Source organism: Crocuta crocuta, unplaced genomic scaffold (assembly GCF_008692635.1).
Source record: "Crocuta crocuta isolate KB4526 unplaced genomic scaffold, BGI_CrCroc_1.0 scaffold209, whole genome shotgun sequence".
NCBI classification, from domain to species: domain Eukaryota; kingdom Metazoa; phylum Chordata; class Mammalia; order Carnivora; family Hyaenidae; genus Crocuta; species Crocuta crocuta.
In genome coordinates, this window is record NW_027551566.1 from 1861149 (window position 1) to 1886969 (window position 25821).

At 39.3% G+C, this 25821-nt stretch overlaps 1 protein-coding gene across 1 annotated transcript in view; it reads left to right on the forward strand.

Annotated features, from left to right (window-relative positions):
* The first annotated feature begins 839 nt into the window (after nucleotides 1–839).
* Nucleotides 840–25821, forward strand: part of RALGAPA2 (Ral GTPase activating protein catalytic subunit alpha 2) — a 340826-nt gene continuing 315844 nt past the window's right edge. The window contains exon 1 of the mRNA XM_077750219.1: nucleotides 840–1210. Within this exon, the coding sequence (XP_077606345.1) occupies nucleotides 840–1210 (371 nt within the window). The remainder of the gene's footprint in view (nucleotides 1211–25821) is intronic.

Here is a 25821-nt window from a genome sequence, read left to right on the forward strand (position 1 = left end):
GCTTTTTCTAGCCAATCTTCCACCCTCTCCATGCAGAACCAAATTCTGATTCCTGTAGCTAGAGACCAGTTTTCCCTACTCTAGAACCTTATTTAGATGAAATCATAGAATATGTGTTCTTTTGGATCTGGCTTCTTTCACTCAACACATTGTTTTAGAGGCTCACCTATGTCCTTGCATGAATCAGTGGTTCTTTCCTCTTTATTGCTGAGTAGTGATCCATGGTATCAATGGGCATCCTGTTTGCAGTTTTACTGTTGCAATTTGCATTCTTTCAGAGATCAGATGTTTTTTCATATTCACATTACACAAAACTCAGGAGCCCAGTGCAACCACCATAGTATCACAGATAGGAAAACCCAAATGTCAAGATCTGGTTTCTCAAACAGATGCTCATCAGAGAGGCTGGACACAATAAATATATGACAGAAGAGCATGACAAGCTATAAAGAAGACAGTCTTGTCTGCCTGAAATAGGCAGATGGAGTTAATCCAATACACATTTACTAGTACTCTTTATGTGCGAGCCACTCTAAATAAACAATACTCTGGGTGCCACATAGCTCACATTACAGGGGGTGCTTTTGTTATGAAGAGCTGTCTGCACTTGAACAATGTCATTTCAGGCATATAGGAGGGCCAGGTGCTCCTTTAGTTTGGGGAGCTGGGAAGGGCACCTGAAGTGGTGATGCTAGAGAGGAGGTGGGACTGGTTTCCTGCAAAGGTGGCAGCAAGTATAAAACCATGAGGTAGAACATTGTAGGAAAGGAAAACCAGCATGGATTAAGTGGAGCAGATGAGGGAGAGCGTGCAGGGAAAAATTTCCAAGGGGTTAGGGCATGTCAGATATGCAGGACTCTGTAGCCATGCTCTTGTGTTCACTGCCTAGAAGCTCCTCAGGAGAACAAAGCCATCCCTGGAGATGCAGCCTACCTGGTGGGCCCTTCCCTTTCCCCATCTCCCCTCACTTGGCCTCTTCAAAGTCCCCTTTGGGACAAACTGAAGATGCTGGCAGTGCCCTTGTATTAACACCACCACAGAGCTCTCCAGACCCTGGCTCAGCTCTCTCCACCTCTGCTCTGTATATCTCTTGTGACCTGAGGCTGAATACTTCAGGGAAACTGTCCTCTAACTGCACTCGAGAGTCTGACTTGGAAAAATTATGCAACTTTGGTCCTGCAGGATGGCACTTGAATGGCCCTGAAAGAAGGTGAGCCCCCATAAACCTTGTGCCTTTGTGGCCTCTCCACCGGCCATTTCCTATGTGTTGCCCCACACTGGGATTTCACCCAGGATACCTCCTCTGTGACAAATCACACTCAGTCATGGTAAGAGAGCTAGTGAATTTGCTAGAGAAAAAGTATCATTTGAACCTAGGCTCTTAAAGCATCTTACTTACAGTGTCTGTTCTGATGGTTTTTCAGTTACGTTTTCTTGTCTCTTTGCTCTAAAGTAGAGAAGTCCGGATCATTTGTAATTCCAAGCTACCCAGGAACAGCTGACAATTTGTCTTTTCTCTTTTTTGGGGAGCAGAAGGGTATATTTTACCTCCTTCTAATTTATTTGATCTTTAGATAGCCCTTACTTCTGCTTCAGAGGCAGAGCCTTTATATATATAATATCTATGCCCTAGAAATCATTTGAAACTGTTAGCTAGCACTTCAGAGGTGGCTTGATAACTGGAGAAATGGGATTCTTACATGCATTGCCACTAATCTAAAGAAGGCCTTGAATAAGGACTTTTTTCTCTCTGGAAAGGCAGTAATTAACATCTCAGGCTTCACCAGATGACCTGAGTTTAAACCTTGGCTCCACTGTTTGACAGCTGTGTGACCATTTGCAAGTTACCTATCTGCTGTGAACCTCAGGATGGCAAAGGAATTAAGAATGTGAAGTGAAGAGCCAGACCACCTGGGTTCAAATTCCAGCTCTAGCATTTACTAGCTGTGAAATTTTGGGCAAGTTATTTAACCTCTCTGTACCTCAGCCCCCTCATCTTTACAATAGGGATACTAATAATCTCTGCCTTATAATGATACTTTGTAGATTAAATGAGATAATATTAAAAAACACAGTAAAAGCACCTCATACATATTATGTGCTTTATAAATTTTAGCTATTGGTATTTTTAAAGTATTATTTCTTTTGGGTGGGTAAGATAAACTATTGATTGCCTATTGTCTGCTAGCATAGAAATATCTTAAAGTCTCATTCATATATTTTTAAATGTTAATTTATTTATTTTGACAGAGAGAGAGAGCAAGAGAGCACAGAGGAGGGCCAGAAAGAGAGGGGGAGAGAGAGAGAATCTCAAGCAGGTTCTGTGCTCTCAAGCAGAGCCAGATTTGAGGCTCAATCTCATGAACCATGAGATCATGACCTGAGCCAAAAATCAAGAGTTGGATGCTTAAATGGCTGAGCCACCCAGGCACCTCTCATTCATATTTTTAAAATACTTTGTGATCTCTACACTAAAGGAGACACTCAGAAAGGGAAAGATTTCATTCCTCAGGGTAGCACCTCTAAATAAAAGCTGTAATCATTGCTTTGATTAGGTAATCAGTGCCCAAAAAACAGCTGAATCACAGCCCTGATTCCTCCTAATGGAAACTCACATGGTCATTGTACTCACTTTCTATTTTTGAAATACACCTTCATGGATGGAATTTTTGGTGAGGAAGTGAGGAAAAGCTGGGGCTATTTTATTCAGAAATCTTGTGTGCAATCACATCAATTTGGCAAGAGTAAGTTTTTGCTCAGAGTTAACTGATTGGAGGTGGGAAAGGAATAATAGCCGTTTTATCTAATTCTAAGCAAGAATAAAAGAAATGAAAAGGAATGATAAGCCAAATCAACCTGCTATTATTCTAATCCAGTGAGACAGAGCAAGCCAACTCCTGAGTCACCTTCCTGGCCAACTATTTTTATTGACTTGAAATAACAAAGGATGAAAGCCTGAAATGACCTAGATCACTTTTCTTACAAAGCTGCTGGGTTTCAGTGCATATCCTGGAATTCCCCAAGAGGTGAGGACTGTTTACTTAAGTCGAAATTCTGGAAATGGGCATTTAAAAAAGTTGAGAGAAAAGAAAAAACTTAAAGTCAGATAAAACCTTTGTTAGCCACAGATTAAATAATTTCATTTTGTTAAATTTGCATGGGACTGATTCTGTAGTGCATGCTTCTTGGAGGCATCAGTAATCACAGTGTGTTTGCAAGTAAAGACAATAAAGACAGAAAAGGGCTGTTTCTGGGCTAATTCAAAGCCAGGGTAGATTCCAATATTTTAAAATTATGAACAATGTACTTTGGACACACACCGATGTACAGCACTGATAAGACAAAAGCCCATTGAACAATTACTCTCCCAAGGACCTCACTGTCATGATGCCCACCACTGGAGGTTACCACTGTTGTGGATTTGTTTTCCAGCCTGCTCACATATACATGCTCTAGAAATCCTGTGTATGCACACATATACATTCATACACATTGGGGCTAGGGACAGACAGGAATGTTTGTCACAGCTGGGCTCAATCCTGAAACATTAGAACAGTCTGAACATTCACCCACAGGAGAATCAAACAATAAATTGTGCTGTATTCATTACAATGAAGCAATTAAAATAAGAGCACGTATATCAATACTGAAAAAAATCTCAGAAATGTAATATTAAGTAAGAAAAGCAAGTTGCAGGAGGAGCCCTAGAGAATATTTTCCTTTATATATGGTTTTATGTAGTTTCATGGGGTTAGCTGGTAAAGGGACTGTCTTTCCTCAGGTTTGTAGTTTGCCTGTCTCCCCCTGACACTAAGACCTCGACTGATAGGTGTAGATGGCTGGAGTCATCCTTCCCTCTGTATGTCTGCTTGTCTACCTGTCACCTCCCTAGAAGCTCTGGAGTTTGTCTTGCTTCAATCTCATAAACTAAATTCTCTTTCATTTAACTCTCCATATCAGTTCCTAGTTTGCCGAACTCAACATTGACAAAGAACAATGGTGAAAATCTTAGGTATTATTCTGCAAAAACCTTAGCTCATTATTTTGACTGTGTTCTCTTATGAGACCACATGCTGTCTTGGGTTGAAACATAGACTTGAGAGCAAGTAGTTGATTTGGGAGGGAGGAAATACTAGCAGGGGAGTAGGGAAGTGAGACGGGGCAGGGAAGGTGGTCCAGTAGGGTTCATCACCAAGGATATTAACCATTGCATTCTTCAGAGTTATTCTACTTCCAAGGGTGAGGGAACTGGGGTCTTTATCCATCTGTCTGTCACTGGTTGTGGGTTAACTCTCTGGCATATCTATAGCATGGACCAAATATGCTCCCATAATGAAAAAAAAAACACTTTTGGGCAGAGACTCACAGTGTTTCATAGAAAGTAGACTTTGGGTGCGGAAGTAAGTGTAGAAGTGGTTGGGTGGAACACCTATAACATCTGCTTAGTATCTTGAGTGAAGATTACCAGGGGATGTTTTACATCTGCCAATATTATTGGTGGCAAGTTCAATTTATCCTATGGTCTACAAGAACTAGTTAAATACAAGCTACTGTTTCCTAGGATTTCACTCTCCAAAGCAAGAATCATATATGCCATATAAATATTGCATTGAGTGCCACACTTTTATTGGAAAATTTTCTTTGTGTCAGGGTACTGAACCCACTTCCAGGGGTCAAGCCTTCGAGAAGGTGGACTCTATCAGTAGGAACTCTTCTAATGTAGCTTCTTAAGCTAAAGAAATGTCAACTGGGAAGGAGTGATGCTCTCCCAGAATGCCTCACAAAATTTGAGTTTATCAGTGGGATCGCTGTGAGTTTGGTCTCTGGAGTATGGTTATTAAGGTCCAGAAACTCAGTATTATCATGTCTTCTTGTGTTTTTCAAGATCTGGAGAGCTAGCCCACACCAACCAGCCAATTCATAAAATACTTTATGTATAGAGTCAAGCACAATCAGAGCATTGGGAATTGGCAGTTTTTGAATGATACGTACCTCCTTCCAGCAGTTTTCCTCTTGGTAGTCATTAGTTATGATAGGTGCACTGTCCCCCCACCCCCACCTTGAAAGTCTTAGGTAAACATTGGCAATATCTTACTATCTTATTTGCCTTTTAATAAATCATCCAAGTCCCCTTTACTTGATAATAGGGACTAGGTATACATAACTAAGTATATTGCACTATTCTCATCTATCCCTTCCTAAGAACACATTTGGGGTTCATAACAGAGACTTGGAATATCCACTAGTATCACCATTAGGGCATTTATTCCCTACCCCTCAGGACTGCAGGACTGCCTCCTTCCCCAGACTCTAAAGTCCAGTGGTCTCTCTGTGCCTTCAAAAAGGCAGGAGATATTGAAGGTTGGTCACCAAAGGGTAGTCATGTGAATAACCAGGAAGAAATATGAATTGCTTCAATGTTTGTATACAGCAAGATCAAGTCACTCATGTCAAGCAGTAGCTTATGTCAAGCAGTAATGCAAGGAACCAATGACACTGCAGCTAAGATCAGATATTGCCAAAACCAGCACCAGCTGAGGATACCCGGAACTGATGACCAGCAGAATCAGAGGAGGTCTGCAAATGCCCAAGACCTATTAAATCCTTTTGTTGTTGTTGTTGTAAGAATTTATTTTATTTTGTTTTTTCTTTAGTTTATTGTCAAGTTGGTTTCTATATAACATCCAGTGCTCATCCCAACAAGTGTCCTCCTCCATGCCCATCACCCCCTTTTCCCTCTCCCCCACCCACATCAGCCCTCAGTTTTTAAAAGGGGAAGATATTTGCAGCAAACTGACTTTTTAGACCCTGACCCTTTCCTGTCTGATCACATCATAAGGGCAGCTGCTGCCAGTCTTTCCGATTCATCTCTGAACATAGTAGAGACTCTCTACTGCCTTAACATAACAAGCAGCTCATGCCAAGAGCTGACCCAGACCAGACAGAGGCCTTATCTTAACTACGTGCTGGCAGATTGACTTTGTATTTGGTTCATAGACTTCCTACCCCCTATTCTACCTTGTTTGTTGTGTGACTTGCCTTAGGCTTTGCTTTCTGTTTAACTTGGGTGACAAATTAAAAATGTGATGGAATGTCATTGAGTTTGGAATCCTGAATCTGCTTTATAATTATGGTAACGTTGCTTTATGACTAAATAAAGGCTGGCATTGGGGAAAGTCACAACCTGTGTGTGCACCTTCAGAGAATGATCATGACAGTGCTGTGAAATGAGTACAGATCATACAGAGCAGCTGTCACTCCTCCTTGAAGAGGCAAGTGTCCTCTACTTCAAGTCCTCAGGGGCTAATGATGCTGCCTCAGGGCTAATCAGGTGGAAGGTCCTGATAAATCCTTCAAAAAGCTCCCTTTTCAGGCACAGGTACCTCAATGTTCATAGTGGCATTTTCAACACTAGCCAAATCATGGAAAGAGCCTAAATGTTCATCAACTGATGAATGGATCAAGAAGATGTGGTTTATCTATACAATGGAATACTACATGGCAATGAGAAAGAATGAAATCTGGCCATTTGTAGCACTGTGGATGTAACTCGAGGGTGTTATGCTGAGCGAAATAAGTCAGGCAGAGAAAGACAGATAACATATGTTTTCACTTATAAGTGGATCAGGAGAAACTTAACAGAGGACCATGGGGGAGGAGAAGGGGAAAAATAGTTGCGGAGAGGAAGAGAGGCAAACCATGAGAGACTCTTGAATACTGAGAACAAACTGAAGATTGATGGGTGTGGGGGAGAGGGGAAGAAGGGTGATGGCATGGAGATGAGCACTTGATGGGATGAGCACTGGGTGTTAGATGGAAATCAACTTGACAATAAACTATGAAAGAAAAAAAAAAGCTTCCTTTTCTACCGTCAAGGTTGATTTTTACAAAATGCCTTCCATGATTGATTAATGGTCATAATTTTTTAAAAGTTTTATTTATTTATTTTGAGAGACAGAGAGCATGAGCAGGGAAATGGCAGAGAGAATGAGAGAGAGAGAGAGAGAGAGAGAGAGAGTCCCAAGCAGTCTCTGGGCTGTCAGGACAGAGCCAAATTTGGGTCTCCAACTCACAAACTGTGAGGTCATGATCTGAGCTGAAATTAAGAGTCAGATGCTTAAATGACTGAGCCAACCTAGGCACCGCAAATGGTCAAAATTCTTTAAAACTTTTTTAATGTTTATTTATTTTGAGAGAGAGGGAGACAGAGTGTGAGCAATGGAGGGGCATAGAGAGAGGGAGACACAGAATCTGAAGCCGGCTCCAGGCTCTGAGTTGTCAGCACAGAGCTCAATGCGGGGCTCAGACCCATGGGCTGTGAGATCATGACCTGAGCCAAAGTATGATGCTCAGCTGACTGAGCCACCCCACTGCTCCCCAAATGGTTATAATTTTTTTAAGTTTATTTATTTTTAGAGAGACAAGAGACAGTGTGAGTGGAGGAGGGGTAGAGAGAGAGAGAGAGAGAGAGAATCCAAAGCAGGCTCTGGACCATCAGTGCAGAGCCCAAGGTAGGGCTTGAATCCACAAAACTGTGAGATCATGACCTGAGCCAAAACCGAGAGTCAGATGCTTAACCAACTGAGACACACAGGTGCCCCACAAATAGTCATAATTCTTAACCTCTCTATCCATTCCTTTCACACACACACCCCTTCTGACTCTCAGCTTGGCCTTGTGAGTTGCTTTGGTCAATAGGATAATAGGAAACATGTCACAATTAGAGGCTTAAAACTGCATATGTAATTGGGATTGCTCACTCCTGCCCTTTTTCATTACCAGAAGAAGGATATGCCCAGGCTAGTCCACTGGTCCCAGGAGAAGGCTGATAAAAACATGGACCAGAGAGGACTTATCTCAGTCATCCCAGCAAAGGCCACCCTGGATCAGCCAATAGCTAGTGAACTCCTAGATAAGTGATCTCAGCCAAGAGCAGCCAAGCCTGACTCAGATCAGATGAAGCCCATAGATTTGTGAGCTGAATAAATGTTTTTTGGTGTATACCACTGAAGTTCTGTGGTTGGTTGCCATGCAACATTTTAGTGGTATAGATAATTGATAGGCCCTCTTTCTGACTCTTCTGGAGACTCCATCTATGTTCCTGCCTGCTCACCAGCTGCAGATAACTAGTTACGAGTCCAGTATATTTTTAAGTGCTTTCTATAATACTGAATGAATCAAAAGTTAATTTCTCAAGTCAATTTCTGTTGACTTGCCTATCTCATGCTTGCTTGGTGCTTCTCATATGGATGTTTGTTTAATTAGTCTATAAATACCCCTATTGTCCTTTATGGAGACACACTGTGTAATTTCTTTTCTTGTTGCCCTCACCAAATTCTTGGAGATTCCTCTGTCTGCCTCTACCTCTGGAAGACCATTCTCCCTCCCTTCTTGTCACCTACATTCCTATTCTTTGGTGAGAAAAGCAATCCCTGTCAGGGCAGTCACCTTCTGGGAGCAATATCTACTTATCATGTAGACACCAGATTTATTTAGGGTCATAGACATCAACCATAGAGAGAGTCACAGGCTCAAAGAATTTCAGAACTAGAAGTATGTTAGAGGTAAGCCACCAGATACAGTGTGTGGCTTTGACTAGCTGAACAGATAAGTCTTCAAGATTTGTTAGTTCCAGATCCTTGGGGACACCACACACCTCTCTGTTGTAGCTACTTATTGGGATATAACAAATTATCTCCATACCTAACGGTTCATTATAACAACCGTTTTGTTTATCTGTTCACAATCATGTAATTTGGGTAAGGCTTGGCTAGGAAAGTTCATCTCTGCTCTACATGGCTGACAGGTTTGACTGGGGCTGAAGGGTACACTTGGAAGACAGCTTTGTTCCCATGGCTGGGAAGTTAGTGTTAACTGTTGGCTTTAACTCAGCTGAGGCTATTAGCCAGGGGCCTCTGTTCCTTTCTATGTGGTCTCTCCACATGGCTAGATCAGACAACTCACAAGGTGGCAATCTCCAGATAGTCAAATTTCTTACATGGTGGCTGGTTTCTTCCAGTGTGCAAAAATGAAAGCTGCCAGGCTTTTTTAAAGCTTAGAATGGAAACTGGCACTCTGTCACTTCCTCTATGTTCTGTTGGTTAAAGACGGTCACAGAATCAGCCAAGATTCAAGGGGAAAGGAAAAATACAGGGGTATATAAACACTGGAACTGTGGTTCATTGAAACAACCATTGTTAAAGATTAGCCCCACTCTCCTTCCAGCTTTTACTAAAAAGTGAGTTTCCACTGATCTTTCTAGCCAGCAAATAATGTAGCTAGGTAAGCATTGACCTAAGAGTCAGGAGACCTGAACTTCTTACCTAGCTTAACTATTAATTAACTTTAGAGTCTTGGAGAAATCCCCTAATTCTGAAATTTGTCTGGATAAACTTTGAAGTAGCCTCCAGTTCTAAAGACAGAATCTAAGGTCTTGGTAGGTTTCAGCTCCCAGGCAAGGCTTTACATTTTCCTTCATGAGTCTTTCCCATTGTCTTTGAACTGGTCTGTCTTGATCTCCAGCTACCAGGGTAACCAAATCACTTATTTACTTCCTACACTCTGCTGATCTACTTCCTTCTGATTTGGCTTTTTGACCTGCTTCTTGTGAGCTGGATGACCTTTAGCCAGCCACACAACTTCTCTAAATCTAGATGAATTTGGGATAAGAACTGTAGCTTCATGTGCTGTGGTGAGGATCGAATGGGAAAAGGTACATGAAAAGTATTTTGCAAAATAGTACTGGGATGTGATGGCATTTCCCAGTCATCCTAATGCCACCGGATCCATCATGTCAGATTCAGGTTGTTTCCATCTCCAGTTCTGGTAACAACCAATCACTAACCAACTTTGGTTCTTATTTTTCCTTTTGATAATGAGGGAATACATCTGTCAATCACATTTTCCTCTCAAAATATTCTATGACCCCAAGACTTTCTTGCTAATAACAGGTAACAATTAGGTAAAATTATTTAAACTGGATTTTACAGTTGGCAATATAACAACAAGGGCTGAGGTGGAGAGAGGCAAAATTTTACAGAGGCAAAGCAAATGAAGGGCTTCTCTTAATACTTTCTGAAAGTTAAAAAAAATTACCAATAATTTTATATTTATTTTATAAGATGTCCTCTTAGGAGAGTTGGCCCAACCAGATAGTAAGCTTCTTGGGAACAAGGATTTTGTCTTTTTTTTAGCCTCTATATTCAGTGACAAGAATAAGTGCCTGGCTGAAATAAACTCAATAAATGGGTTTTGAATAAATGAATGAGTGAGTGAGAAAAGGCTCAGATTATAAAGAGGCTCAAAAAAAAAGAGGCTTATTGTTTTGATTTTAAAAACGAACACTTATGTGATGGAGAAAAATGTTAATTGGCATATTTTGAATAGACTACTTAAACCAAAATTTTCACACTGCAATACTTTGTCGTTTTATGACAGTTATAGCTAAATTACTAATTTGATTTATTATAATCTGATTTATCATAATCTGAATTATTACTTTAACTTTTGAAAAGATCCATAAACTATTCACAGGTTGGGTCTTACAGGAACCAGAGAAAGTAAAATATGCCCTAGAACAAACAGCTGAGTCATGCATTATATCCTTGATTCCTTAGCTAGCTTTCCTGATCTGGTATTATTTATGATTCAGAAAGGAACAGATATTTCACCTGATACGATGGGGGCATCAGTGAGTATATACCTCCTTACCAAGTTCAGGTAACAAATGTGTGAAATAAAAGGTTCTGGGTTAACTGCTTCGACCTATTCTGATGGTGTTCAGATTCAATTATGTAAAGCCATGAGAAACCACAGCTGTGTAAACCCCTCCTATTCAACACATTGAGAAATCAAGCGCACACAGAAATTGCCTTGTTTGTATTTTCTGGGAGTAGAAGAGAAGAGAAAAACAAAATAATAGTCACTGAACATTTTTGTACCAAGCGTTGTGCTCAGTTCTTTTTATACTCATTTACTCCTTAGAATAAACAGCCCCTGTCTCCACTTAATAAGATGAGGAAAACTGAGGCTTGGAGAACTGAGTCACCCATTTAAGATCACATGGCTAGTAAGGTGGGGGGGGAGGACTGGGAGCCTTCGCTTTTGCTGTCATCCCATCCTGCCTTCTATAGAGTCAAAAGAAATTCACTTGTCTCTTCCTGCTTTGGCATCATGACCTTTTACTATCATTTGGCCCTCTGTTTTTTTTTTTAAGTTTATTTATTTATTTTGAGAGAGAGAGAGAGAGAGAGAGAATCCGCAGGCTCTGTGCTGCCAGTGCATAGCCCAACTCAGGGCTCGAATCCATAAAACTAGAAGATCACAACCTGAACCAAAACGAAGAGTAAGGTGCTCAGGCGACTGAACCACCCAGGCATCCCTGGCCCTCTGTTTTTATAAGGCTACAAAAATATACACACATTTCTGCAACTCCTCCATTGTGCTGAGTACAACCACAAGCACAAACCTGGGTGACAACCATACAAAACCAAACTGGTTTTGGTGGTCTTCCACAACCCGTTGCATCTTCCTCCTTGCCCTGCCTGTGGTATGTTCAGCTCCTGTTCCCAGTTCTAGTGTCATGTCTTCCAGGAAGCCTTCTCTGAGTCTTCCCCTCATCTCTACTGCCCAGTCCTTCCTGGATATCTCCTACAATGCCCTTCATGCATCGCTATTGTTAATTACTATTACCTAGTTAGATATCCATCTCCTCCATTAGACTGTGAGTTCTCTGAGGTCAGGTCAGGGCCATGTCTGCCTTTTCAGTTAGACTATGATCTCTCTGGGGATTGAGACTGTCCTCATTCTATTTGTAACTTCACTGCTTTGCATAAACTAACATGAAGTAGGGACTCAGTTAAGTCTACTGATTGGATCAAAAAGATTTCTAAGAAGGACATTAAGACATGATAGAAGTGTAGGTCATAGAGAGGTACTTCAATTCAGAGAGAAGAGGAAAAAGAAGAACATAGAATGAAGGATAAAATAAAGGGAGGTACTTAGTAATGTTCCTTGTGACATTCAAATTTCTCAATTTTGGTTAAACAGAAACAACAAATACGATTCGATTCTTTCTAATTATTCACTATGATCATTTTAGTAATTGCATAATTCACACATACCCTATGTCTAAGCAACATCAGGAGTTTCCCAGTTGAAATTTGGGGGGAAAAACCTATCAAATGTAATTCTTCATTAAAGATGTACTGAAAGCAGTAAGCTATGCCTTTTAATCATCTTACTAAAGTAGAAGATCTTAATTATAAATCAACCAAATGTATGAATTATCCTTATATTCAAGGGTATATATTAATTTATATCAAGCAAATCATCAGTAATGATGATTCTGTTTTCTTTATTGCCCTGTGCTAGATATATTGATTTATCATTGTTATTTTAGCTACTCAACATCTAACATCCCTTCCTTCAAAAATACACTCCATTGTTTTTTTGGGTATGTCCTATGCTGTATAGTCTTGGTAGAGGATAGGCCACTTCCTACTTACAAAGAGGACCTAGCACCTCAGATTTTCTGACCCAGGGTAGTTGGTGGGTGGATACATGAGCTATGCATCCAACTAAGGTTTAGCCAATTGGATGTTCTTGAGACTTTGAACTTGAAGATGTGAGGGATGGTGGGCTGTCTTTTGTTGTTATGGAAGCCTTAGCAGGCTGACCCATGTGCTCTGCTCAATGAGCTGTCCAGGCCTCCCAGAGCTGCCTTGGCATCTAATTTTCTTGTTGTTTTCCAAGCCTGGATCTCCAAACTTGCATTGATTTTGTGAGCCTGCTATTCTTTGGATGAATCATCTTTACTTAAATAGCCAATTTCTCTTGCTTAAAACTGAAAATGCTGTCTGAAATACCAGGTAAAAACAGTCGCAATTTAAGACACACATTTCTATGTAGATTAGTAAAATAATTTGTATTCTTGTTTTTTGCTTAATAAGAATTATTGCTCTATAAGAATTATTTTGAGATTCATCTTCTAGGAAATCACAGGACTTTATAAGTAAAACAAACTGTATGATGAATTTCTCCATTTTGAATGAATAGTTTTTGCTGACATTCTATAATCTATGTTCACGTTTAGAAAATTTAACATGTGGTTCCAAATAAGGGAGTAAATCTGATCTAATATTAAACCTAACAGTGGTATTTTGTGTATTGAGTAAAGAGGTGAGGTAATGAGCACACTTTCACAGACTTCTCACCTGTGAAACATCATCTTTCTTTAGTCTTTGTACATTATCTTTCTATTCAAGTTGTATTTACTATTTAGTTTCCATTATCCTTGACTTTTCCAACATTATCTTTCAAAGATATGTTTTTTTAAACTTATATAAGTTCTTATGATACTTAGTAATGGGCTTATATTTTTCTAATGTTGACATGTTTCCATGGTTCAATACTGCGATTTTATTGTTTTGATGATTTAAAAAAAACAAAAATATATCCAAGGCAGATGACATTGTGGTTGAAATGCACAGCTGTGAAAACATCTGCTTGACTAAATTTAGACAATTATTAGGTTTTTTTTTCCCTCCAGGCATGGTTTTGTTATCAAGCATCTATAAGACATATCAAAATGGCTAGTACATTTTCAAAAAGTTTTTTTAAGTCTGTTCTGAAGTGAAATTCTCATTTAAAATTATTTATAGTGAAGTTTAAAGTCAAGTATTAAATCTCCTCACTTTGACAGATATTTGGAAAGAAAAGAAACCATTAGGAAATATTTTGGAGGAGAAAAAATATATTTTCAGTGTCTACAGTAATATATCATCTGGCAAATGAGGATATTGGGTTTCTCTTTTCTTAAGTGTTGAGTCTGGCATTTCATTTTTATAAAGGGCCATCCCTCTTATGAATTTTAGGTAGGTGTAGATTCTCAGGGGGCACAACATGCACATTGAATGCATAAGTCAACATTTCAGGGTAAAAGCTGATGTGAGGGAAAAAAACTTGAATTTACTAGATTGCAGGGTTTTTTTGGTAAGAAAATAAGGATGCAAAGAAGGGTCCTAATGATCAATAAAAATAGGCTGTGTCACTGGGGATCACAGGGCTTGGCTCTCTGTGGCAATAGCATCCAAATGAAGATCCACAGTATGTCTAATGTACTAAAAGATCTTACTCCTGAAGACAGGCACAATGAGCTTATCTGACAGGAAAATCTGTGGCTAAAAGTTGAATTTTTCCATATACTAAAATTAACATAATATTCATGACAGCTAGGATTAATGTGCAAGCACAAGATATTTTAGTCAATCTGAAAAAAACAAATCCTTCCAAACTGAAAAACTCTGATGAGTGAAAATTAGAAAGTAAAATATAGTAACATTTAGGTTATCTGAAAACTAAGAGCTGGCAGGTCTAAGCATGTAGAATGATTCCAACTATGGAAGTTAAAAGGCAAATTGTCTATGATAGCAAGGACTGAAATTGGGGGCAAGAGGTGGTCAAAATTAGATGGGAAATATCTACCAAGCATTTCTCCTTTGTGTCTAGTAGTAATATCACTTTAGGAGGAGATGAAGGAGACCATAATGTGTCAGGAGCAGGATAAATTATGGCTTTATAAATGATGAATAAGCTGTTTAAGAAGATGGGCAAGTCTGGGGCGCGTGGGTGGCTCAATCAGTTAAGCACTGGACTTCTGCTCAGGTTGTGGTCTCTCAGTTTGTGGGTTTGAGCCTCAGTCAGACTCTGTGCTGCCAGCTCAGAGCCTGAAGCCTGCTTTGTTTTCTGTGTCTCCCTCTCTTTCTGCCCCTCCCCTCTTCTCCTCTGTCTCTCTCTCTCTCTCAAAAATAAATAAACATTAAAAAAATTTTTTTAAGAATACAAGAACTCTGTCTATATTTTAGAAAGATTTCTGAGGAAAGAAGGGTAGAATTTTAAAATCTGGATGTATTACACATTAGTTAAGTTGAAAGCATCATACGAAACAGCATTCCCTAATAATGCTGACTGAGATCAACTGATGAAGAAATGAATGACTGAGTTTATTTACTCAACAACTACTCATTTAATGCTGACTCCCCCATCCTGCAATGGGCATAAATTCAACAAGGGTGAATTATAGAAATGCTGAAACATCAATGATTGTACAGGTTGCAGTTTCCCCATAGGCCCTTCAAAGACCAATTTTTAGTACCATAGAAAAGAATGGAAAGTGCACTATGGTTATCGCAATGACCATTAGCTGTGGTCGTTTTTCAATAAATATGTGTTGGTTTGACTTTATGTATATAGTATACAAAAACCAAAAAATTCTAAAATCTTACTACAGACAACATCAGGAATTGATAAGTATTTCTCTTTATTCTTTGGTACCTACTGGTCTCACATCTCATTTCCCTCACTTTGTCCTGGTTACTTGGTCTCTCTGTCTTCCTGAACACGTAAATTCAATTTGCTGTCATCAGGAAAACATGATGCTTTTCTGGTAAGTGATGAATGAAGAAAATTATAAAGCTTTAAAGCCTTGCACTTATCCCTGGTTAGAATCATGAAACATACAGATCAGGTTCCCCATTTGTTATTGAGAAAGTGTCTTAGCCAACTGACAGCTCATACATTCCTTTTTTTTAAAGTTGGCCCCAAATCTTCAAAAGTACGAAGAATGTTTTCTGCTTGAAACATCCACCTAGGATATTGAAAAGAATTCTTTTGAATATCATTATGGATTCCTGAACTTTCATTTATTTAAAGTATTATAATCAATAAAGTCATTCTTTCTGGTATCAGATTACCTCACATTTCACCATAAGAAGCCCCCTCAAATTAGCTTCTATGTTTTAGAAACTTTCTTACTGATCTTTAGACACAGTCTTATATTCATTCTATATTTTTCTGTCCCAGACCTGGAATCATCAATTTTTCTAAAGAAAATTGCTTTTAGTGGAAATGATATTTGCAAACCAAGATCTAGGTGCTAGGTATACTCATTGCCGCTGGGCATCATTGCTTCTAGTTTCTTCCTGAGATTAGAAGAGTGAGAAATACAGCAGATTTTAAAAAATAAATAGATTGATTCTAAAATTCACATGGGGGCGCCTGGGTTGAGTGTCAGTTCATTATGCATCAGGCTCTTGATTTCAGCTCAGGTCATATTCTCATGGTCATCAGATCAAGCCCAAGTGGGATTCTGTGCTAGATGTGGAGCCTGATTGGGATTCTCTCTCTCCCTCTCTCCCCACTAGTGGCGCTCTATCTCTCAAAAAATAAAAATAAATAAAATAAAATAAAACAAAATAAAATAAAATAAAATATAAAATCCATGTGGAATTGGAAAAGACCTAACTAGGCAGAATAATCTTGAACAGGAAGAATATACACTACCTGAAATTGAGACTTACTGTAAAACTCCAGTAGTTTGGACAGAGGGGTACTGGTTTAAGGTTAAACTAGATCAATGGAACATGACAGGGAGTCCAGAAACAGATACACAATTATGGTTGATTGATAATTGACCAAGGTATCAAGTTAACTCAATGGGAGAAAAGAAAGTCTTTCTATAAATACTGCAGGAAGAACTACATATCTTTATAGAAAATAATAAACTTTGGCCCATACATGTATTTTTAATCACAAGTTTAAGTTGATATTTCCAGGTACAATTTAGTTTTAGAGTTTTTACTTAATTTCTTTGTTTTTGATATTTGTGTGTCTCTTTTCTCTGACACTGAAAAACTGTGGTCCTAACAGCAGTTAATATTTCTTTGCAGATCTTTTTGCCTTTAGAATATATCCCTCTATGGGGGTATAATCAGATTACTATCTTAAAAGTCACTTGAAATTATTATTTTCTTTATATAGGTATGTCACCAATTAGACATATGGTTGGGTTCATTTGTTTATTCTGTATATCTGTTTATTTTCAATTATCAGGTTTGTTTTTTCTTTCTCTTTTTGAATATGTGAAGCATTTAAATGGCTCAAAAGTCATATATAAAAAGGTATACTTGGAGAAGACTTTTACCATCTCTTACAATTCTACTCCATTCACCATCCCACTTTGGCATTGGTGTTAGTTTTTGATTTATCCTTTCAATGTTTCCTTCCAGAAAAAAAGGCAAATAAATATATATTTTATGTTTTATTGCTTTTATGCTTAACAATATATCTGAGAGATTAGGTCAAGTGAGGATGTAGGAAATTTTCTCATTATTTCTTATGGTTGCATATGACTGTATAGCACTACATTGTATAGATGTATGGGGTTTAATCAGCCACTTACAATGTGTATATAGGCACCATATTCAACAAGGTCTTGCTAGACAGTAACACTGGGCTCTCTCCAGTATCTGGTGGTGGTCATTTTCTAGCCTGCTGCAACAAATTACCACAAACTAGGTGGCTTAAAACAACAGAAAAGTATTTTCCAATAGTTCTGAAGTTCAGAAGTCTGAAATCTAGGTGATGGCTAGATTGGGCTCCCTCTGGAAAACTCCCATAGAGAATCCTTCCTTGTTTCTTCTAGCTTCTGGTGGTTCCAGGGATCATTTGACTTATGGCTACATGATTCCAATCTCTGCCTCCATTTTTACATGGCCTTCTCTGTGTATCTTCTCTTTTTCCATCTCTAATAAAGACACTCAATAGATTTAGGGTCCGCCAAGATATCTAAGATGATTTCCCTTTGAGGTCCTTAACTTAATTATATCTGCACAGATCCTTTTACTTTTTTTTTCTTTGTAAAGAAACTTTGTAAAGTTCCTTTTATTAGAGAGAGAGAGAGAGAGAGAGAGAGAGCAGCACAAGTGGGGAAGAAAAGCAGAGGGAGAGAGAAAGAGAATGTCAGAGTGGAACTCGATGTGGGGCTCAGTCCCGTGACCTTTGGATCATGACCTGAGTGGAAATCAAGAGTTGAGGGGCACATGGGTGGCTCAGTCGGTTGAGCGTCCGACTTCAGCTCAGGTCATGATCTCACGGTTCGTGGGTTCGAGCCCCGCATCAGACTCTGTGCTGAGGAATAGCTCAGAGCCTGGAGACTGTTTCAGATTCTGTGTCTCCCTCTCTCTCTCTGACCCTCCCCTGCTCACGCTGTCTCTATCTCAAAAATAAATAAAACATTAAAAAAAAAAAAAGAGTTGAAACCTCAACCAACTGAGCCATCCAGGAGCCCCAGATCCTTTTTCTAAAAAAAAAAGAAAAAGAAAAAAAAGAAAAGTCAATGACAGGTCCCGGAGATTAGGATAGGATATATCTATTCAACCCAATACACTGGCTATTATAAACACTTGCAGAAGGAATAACCTTCCACATGTGGTTTTATATTTGTGGGGCAGAGTTTGTTCTTAGAAGTAGGATTTCTGTGTCAAAGGTCAAACAATATATAATTTCACCAAATTCCCCTCCATAGGAATTGTACTATTATGTTACACTTCTATCAGCTATGGTTTTCTACAGCTCTGCTGCTAGAGTGTACTGTCAAACTTTGTGGGTTGTTTTGTTTTGTTTTGTTTACTAATCCAAATGGTATTTCAGGGTAGTTTTAATTTGCATTACAAGATTTTTAACTCTTGATTTCATTATCTTTATTAATGAAAGCAGGGCATTTATTCAATAGCATGTAACTATCTGCAAAATGCTTGGCACTCTGAAACTCCAGGGATAAATAATTAATTAAAAAGACAGTAATGTCTTCAAGGAATTCATAGTCCAGTAGAATGATTTTTGTTATTAAAATTTTTTAATGTTTTTATTTATTTCTGAGAGAGAAAGAGAGACAGCGTGAGCAGGGGAGGGTCAGATAGGGAGACCCAGAATCTGAAGCAGGCTCTAGGCTCTGAGCTAGCTGTCAGCACAGAGCCTGAAGCGGGGCTCGAACCCATGAACCATGAGATCATGACCTGAGATGAAGTCAGACACTCAACTGACTAAGTCACCCAGATGCCCCTCCAGTAGAATGATTTTTGACAACAGAATGATTTTGGCAACAGAATGTAATCAGCATTTTTATTTATTTTTGTTTCGTGTGGAATATTACATGTGGGTGAAAAAGCATCAAAGTAATAATCTATATTTCTTGCATTTTTAGAGAAGATCTGGAGTTCTACATTTTCATCAGTAAATAAAGTCTAGATATAATGGATGAAATGAATTTATATGATGAATGGATGAGATGAATGCCTGCTTCTGGTACTACAAAGTTTTGACAGTGACATGTGTTTACTGTATGTTGACATTTATCTTTTCATTTATTCAGTTGTTCTGCCCTTTGACCAAATTGGAAGCCTTGGAGGACAGGAGGCTGCATCTTACACATCTTTTTATTCCCAAGGTTTAGATTCATGCCTTGTACACAGAAGATGCTCCATAAATGTTTGATGACAATGACAGAAAGATAGAAAATTTGAATTCCCTAGACAAGCCTATCCTATTTTTTTAATTTTTGAATCAAAGGTATCTTCTTCTAAAGGAATGCAGCAGTGAATACTGTGACATACTATGTGTAACCAGGTACAGCCTAAGTTGCTGTGACAAAGACACCCAAAATGCTTTAAAAGAAAAGGCTATTTCTTTCTTGCAATAGTCTTGAAGGGTTTGTGGCCCTTTTTGAGATGTCATCTGGGGACCCAAGCTGGCATCATCCTGGGTGTGGGCTTCCATCTCTAGATCTGAGATTCACCCATGTTATTGGGTTTATTAGTAATCAATTCTTTTTTACAGCCGAATAATATTTCTTTGCATGAATATGTCCTCATTCTATCAATGCTATTTTGACAACTCTAAAAATAGAGAGAAGGTCTAGCAACCAGAAGATACGTTTTTGCATGCTTGGATGAGATAAATAGGACTATTTTAGCTCTTTATTGCATCTTATTTACCAAACTCTTTTTGAGTGCTTCTAGAGGCCAAATATCATGCTAGTAATGAGAATACAAAGCTATGCAAATCCCCAGTTCTTGCCCCAAGTTACAGGTTCCCCTGAATGAGAAAATGTTGTGTTGTCCCAATTGGATGGAAACCACATGATTTAATTTAATTTAATTTAATTTATTTAATTTATTGTTTAAGTTATTGTGATTTGAGTTTTCTTTTTTTTCTTTTATAGTTTATTGTCAAGTTGGTTTCCATACAACACCCAGTGCTCATCCCCACAAGTGCCCTCCTCCATGCCCATCAACCCTCTTCCCCTCTCTTTCACCCCCATCAGCCCTCAGTTTGTTCTCAGTATTCAAGAGTCTCTCATGGGAAACCACATGATTTGAAACAGCCAACTCAAGTACTTGCTCAAATTTTGTCAAAATTTGAGCATCAAAGGATCCAGATCTCAATAAATAATCCTACAGATCTCTTGTAATAAATCTCCAGACCAACCTTCATCTCAAAGTTTTGCTGGAGGCACTTGGCTTTAAAAAGCATACCAGCCTGGGAGTCAGGTCCCTCAGGTTCTATTTCTGGTTCTGCTACTGGATTCTTACTCAGCCTTGCACAATACAGAGAATGTGCACTTCCTATATAAAGCAAGAGACAAGATCCTGAGGAGCAAGGAAACCTTATACCCTAAGTGAAGTTGGGTCCCAGGAAACAAGGGGACTGGCTGGACTCCTCACGCAGAGCCTAGGGATGCTTTTCCTGCTGTCAAAGTCATTCATTTTAGTGTGAAATTGGAGCTCCGCTTTTAGTATGGTCGAGGGACTTCAATTCGCTTCCTGGTGTGAATCCAGAGCCTAAACGGAAAATGGTTTGCACCTTAAAAGCCTTTTCTTATGGCTCCTGGGTGGCTCAGTCGGTTAAGCGTCGGACTTCACCTCAGGTCGTGACCTCAGGGTTCGTGAGTTCGAGCCCCGCCTCGGGCTCTGTGCTGACAGCTCAGAGCCTGGAACCTGCTTCAGATTCTGTGTCTCTCTCTCTGACCCTCCCCTGCTCACTCTGTCTCTCTCTCTCTCTCNACAATTATGGTTGATTGATAATTGACCAAGGTATCAAGTTAACTCAATGGGAGAAAAGAAAGTCTTTCTATAAATACTGCAGGAAGAACTACATATCTTTATAGAAAATAATAAACTTTGGCCCATACATGTATTTTTAATCACAAGTTTAAGTTGATATTTCCAGGTACAATTTAGTTTTAGAGTTTTTACTTAATTTCTTTGTTTTTGATATTTGTGTGTCTCTTTTCTCTGACACTGAAAAACTGTGGTCCTAACAGCAGTTAATATTTCTTTGCAGATCTTTTTGCCTTTAGAATATATCCCTCTATGGGGGTATAATCAGATTACTATCTTAAAAGTCACTTGAAATTATTATTTTCTTTATATAGGTATGTCACCAATTAGACATATGGTTGGGTTCATTTGTTTATTCTGTATATCTGTTTATTTTCAATTATCAGGTTTGTTTTTTCTTTCTCTTTTTGAATATGTGAAGCATTTAAATGGCTCAAAAGTCATATATAAAAAGGTATACTTGGAGAAGACTTTTACCATCTCTTACAATTCTACTCCATTCACCATCCCACTTTGGCATTGGTGTTAGTTTTTGATTTATCCTTTCAATGTTTCCTTCCAGAAAAAAAGGCAAATAAATATATATTTTATGTTTTATTGCTTTTATGCTTAACAATATATCTGAGAGATTAGGTCAAGTGAGGATGTAGGAAATTTTCTCATTATTTCTTATGGTTGCATATGACTGTATAGCACTACATTGTATAGATGTATGGGGTTTAATCAGCCACTTACAATGTGTATATAGGCACCATATTCAACAAGGTCTTGCTAGACAGTAACACTGGGCTCTCTCCAGTATCTGGTGGTGGTCATTTTCTAGCCTGCTGCAACAAATTACCACAAACTAGGTGGCTTAAAACAACAGAAAAGTATTTTCCAATAGTTCTGAAGTTCAGAAGTCTGAAATCTAGGTGATGGCTAGATTGGGCTCCCTCTGGAAAACTCCCATAGAGAATCCTTCCTTGTTTCTTCTAGCTTCTGGTGGTTCCAGGGATCATTTGACTTATGGCTACATGATTCCAATCTCTGCCTCCATTTTTACATGGCCTTCTCTGTGTATCTTCTCTTTTTCCATCTCTAATAAAGACACTCAATAGATTTAGGGTCCGCCAAGATATCTAAGATGATTTCCCTTTGAGGTCCTTAACTTAATTATATCTGCACAGATCCTTTTACTTTTTTTTTCTTTGTAAAGAAACTTTGTAAAGTTCCTTTTATTAGAGAGAGAGAGAGAGAGAGAGAGAGAGCGAGAGCAGCACAAGTGGGGAAGAAAAGCAGAGGGAGAGAGAAAGAGAATGTCAGAGTGGAACTCGATGTGGGGCTCAGTCCCGTGACCTTTGGATCATGACCTGAGTGGAAATCAAGAGTTGAGGGGCACATGGGTGGCTCAGTCGGTTGAGCGTCCGACTTCAGCTCAGGTCATGATCTCACGGTTCGTGGGTTCGAGCCCCGCATCAGACTCTGTGCTGAGGAATAGCTCAGAGCCTGGAGACTGTTTCAGATTCTGTGTCTCCCTCTCTCTCTCTGACCCTCCCCTGCTCACGCTGTCTCTATCTCAAAAAAAAAAAAAACATTAAAAAAAAAAAAAGAGTTGAAACCTCAACCAACTGAGCCATCCAGGAGCCCCAGATCCTTTTTCTAAAAAAAAAAGAAAAAGAAAAAAAAGAAAAGTCAATGACAGGTCCCGGAGATTAGGATAGGATATATCTATTCAACCCAATACACTGGCTATTATAAACACTTGCAGAAGGAATAACCTTCCACATGTGGTTTTATATTTGTGGGGCAGAGTTTGTTCTTAGAAGTAGGATTTCTGTGTCAAAGGTCAAACAATATATAATTTCACCAAATTCCCCTCCATAGGAATTGTACTATTATGTTACACTTCTATCAGCTATGGTTTTCTACAGCTCTGCTGCTAGAGTGTACTGTCAAACTTTGTGGGTTGTTTTGTTTTGTTTTGTTTACTAATCCAAATGGTATTTCAGGGTAGTTTTAATTTGCATTACAAGATTTTTAACTCTTGATTTCATTATCTTTATTAATGAAAGCAGGGCATTTATTCAATAGCATGTAACTATCTGCAAAATGCTTGGCACTCTGAAACTCCAGGGATAAATAATTAATTAAAAAGACAGTAATGTCTTCAAGGAATTCATAGTCCAGTAGAATGATTTTTGTTATTAAAATTTTTTAATGTTTTTATTTATTTCTGAGAGAGAAAGAGAGACAGCGTGAGCAGGGGAGGGTCAGATAGGGAGACCCAGAATCTGAAGCAGGCTCTAGGCTCTGAGCTAGCTGTCAGCACAGAGCCTGAAGCGGGGCTCGAACCCATGAACCATGAGATCATGACCTGAGATGAAGTCAGACACTCAACTGACTAAGTCACCCAGATGCCCCTCCAGTAGAATGATTTTTGACAACAGAATGATTTTGGCAACAGAATGTAATCAGCATTTTTATTTATTTTTGTTTCGTGTGGAATATTACATGTGGGTGAAAAAGCATCAAAGTAATAATCTATATTTCTTGCATTTTTAGAGAAGATCTGGAGTTCTACATTTTCATCAGTAAATAAAGTCTAGATATAATGGATGAAATGAATTTATATGATGAATGGATGAGATGAATGCCTGCTTCTGGTACTACAAAGTTTTGACAGTGACATGTGTTTACTGTATGTTGACATTTATCTTTTCATTTATTCAGTTGTTCTGCCCTTTGACCAAATTGGAAGCCTTGGAGGACAGGAGGCTGCATCTTACACATCTTTTTATTCCCAAGGTTTAGATTCATGCCTTGTACACAGAAGATGCTCCATAAATGTTTGATGACAATGACAGAAAGATAGAAAATTTGAATTCCCTAGACAAGCCTATCCTATTTTTTTAATTTTTGAATCAAAGGTATCTTCTTCTAAAGGAATGCAGCAGTGAATACTGTGACATACTATGTGTAACCAGGTACAGCCTAAGTTGCTGTGACAAAGACACCCAAAATGCTTTAAAAGAAAAGGCTATTTCTTTCTTGCAATAGTCTTGAAGGGTTTGTGGCCCTTTTTGAGATGTCATCTGGGGACCCAAGCTGGCATCATCCTGGGTGTGGGCTTCCATCTCTAGATCTGAGATTCACCCATGTTATTGGGTTTATTAGTAATCAATTCTTTTTTACAGCCGAATAATATTTCTTTGCATGAATATGTCCTCATTCTATCAATGCTATTTTGACAACTCTAAAAATAGAGAGAAGGTCTAGCAACCAGAAGATACGTTTTTGCATGCTTGGATGAGATAAATAGGACTATTTTAGCTCTTTATTGCATCTTATTTACCAAACTCTTTTTGAGTGCTTCTAGAGGCCAAATATCATGCTAGTAATGAGAATACAAAGCTATGCAAATCCCCAGTTCTTGCCCCAAGTTACAGGTTCCCCTGAATGAGAAAATGTTGTGTTGTCCCAATTGGATGGAAACCACATGATTTAATTTAATTTAATTTAATTTATTTAATTTATTGTTTAAGTTATTGTGATTTGAGTTTTCTTTTTTTTCTTTTATAGTTTATTGTCAAGTTGGTTTCCATACAACACCCAGTGCTCATCCCCACAAGTGCCCTCCTCCATGCCCATCAACCCTCTTCCCCTCTCTTTCACCCCCATCAGCCCTCAGTTTGTTCTCAGTATTCAAGAGTCTCTCATGGGAAACCACATGATTTGAAACAGCCAACTCAAGTACTTGCTCAAATTTTGTCAAAATTTGAGCATCAAAGGATCCAGATCTCAATAAATAATCCTACAGATCTCTTGTAATAAATCTCCAGACCAACCTTCATCTCAAAGTTTTGCTGGAGGCACTTGGCTTTAAAAAGCATACCAGCCTGGGAGTCAGGTCCCTCAGGTTCTATTTCTGGTTCTGCTACTGGATTCTTACTCAGCCTTGCACAATACAGAGAATGTGCACTTCCTATATAAAGCAAGAGACAAGATCCTGAGGAGCAAGGAAACCTTATACCCTAAGTGAAGTTGGGTCCCAGGAAACAAGGGGACTGGCTGGACTCCTCACGCAGAGCCTAGGGATGCTTTTCCTGCTGTCAAAGTCATTCATTTTAGTGTGAAATTGGAGCTCCGCTTTTAGTATGGTCGAGGGACTTCAATTCGCTTCCTGGTGTGAATCCAGAGCCTAAACGGAAAATGGTTTGCACCTTAAAAGCCTTTTCTTATGGCTCCTGGGTGGCTCAGTCGGTTAAGCGTCGGACTTCACCTCAGGTCGTGACCTCAGGGTTCGTGAGTTCGAGCCCCGCCTCGGGCTCTGTGCTGACAGCTCAGAGCCTGGAACCTGCTTCAGATTCTGTGTCTCTCTCTCTGACCCTCCCCTGCTCACTCTGTCTCTCTCTCTCTCTCAGAAATAAATAAAAAAAAATTTAAAAGCCTTTTCTTACTTGTAAGTTTTCTTACTGATATGTTTCTGTGGTTGACGTTGCGCTAGAGGCAACTGGGTGGGTAGTACCCACCAAAGAGTGAAAGCTTAGGGGTTCTGGGCCTGTCTGGACGGGGTCTGGCGGGTGCTGTCCAGCGGTTTGGGGAACTCTGGAAACACAAGTCGCGTCCCCTCGTCCCCTGGAGAACTACATTTCCCTGGAGAACTTGCGGCCCCACGGCCTGTTGAGGAGGAAGAACGTGCTCAGACCTAACCCATTGACTCCCATCGTGCCTAAGACACGCCACCCTGATTGGAGGGCTCTTTCGCAGTGTATTCTGGGACTTGTAGTACAGCCTGTGCAAGCGGGGAGCTTCTTTGTGATTCGTGGAGCCGACTCGGCGCTCCGGGCGCGCTCCCGCGAGGCGGTCCGAAAGGCGCGCGCCT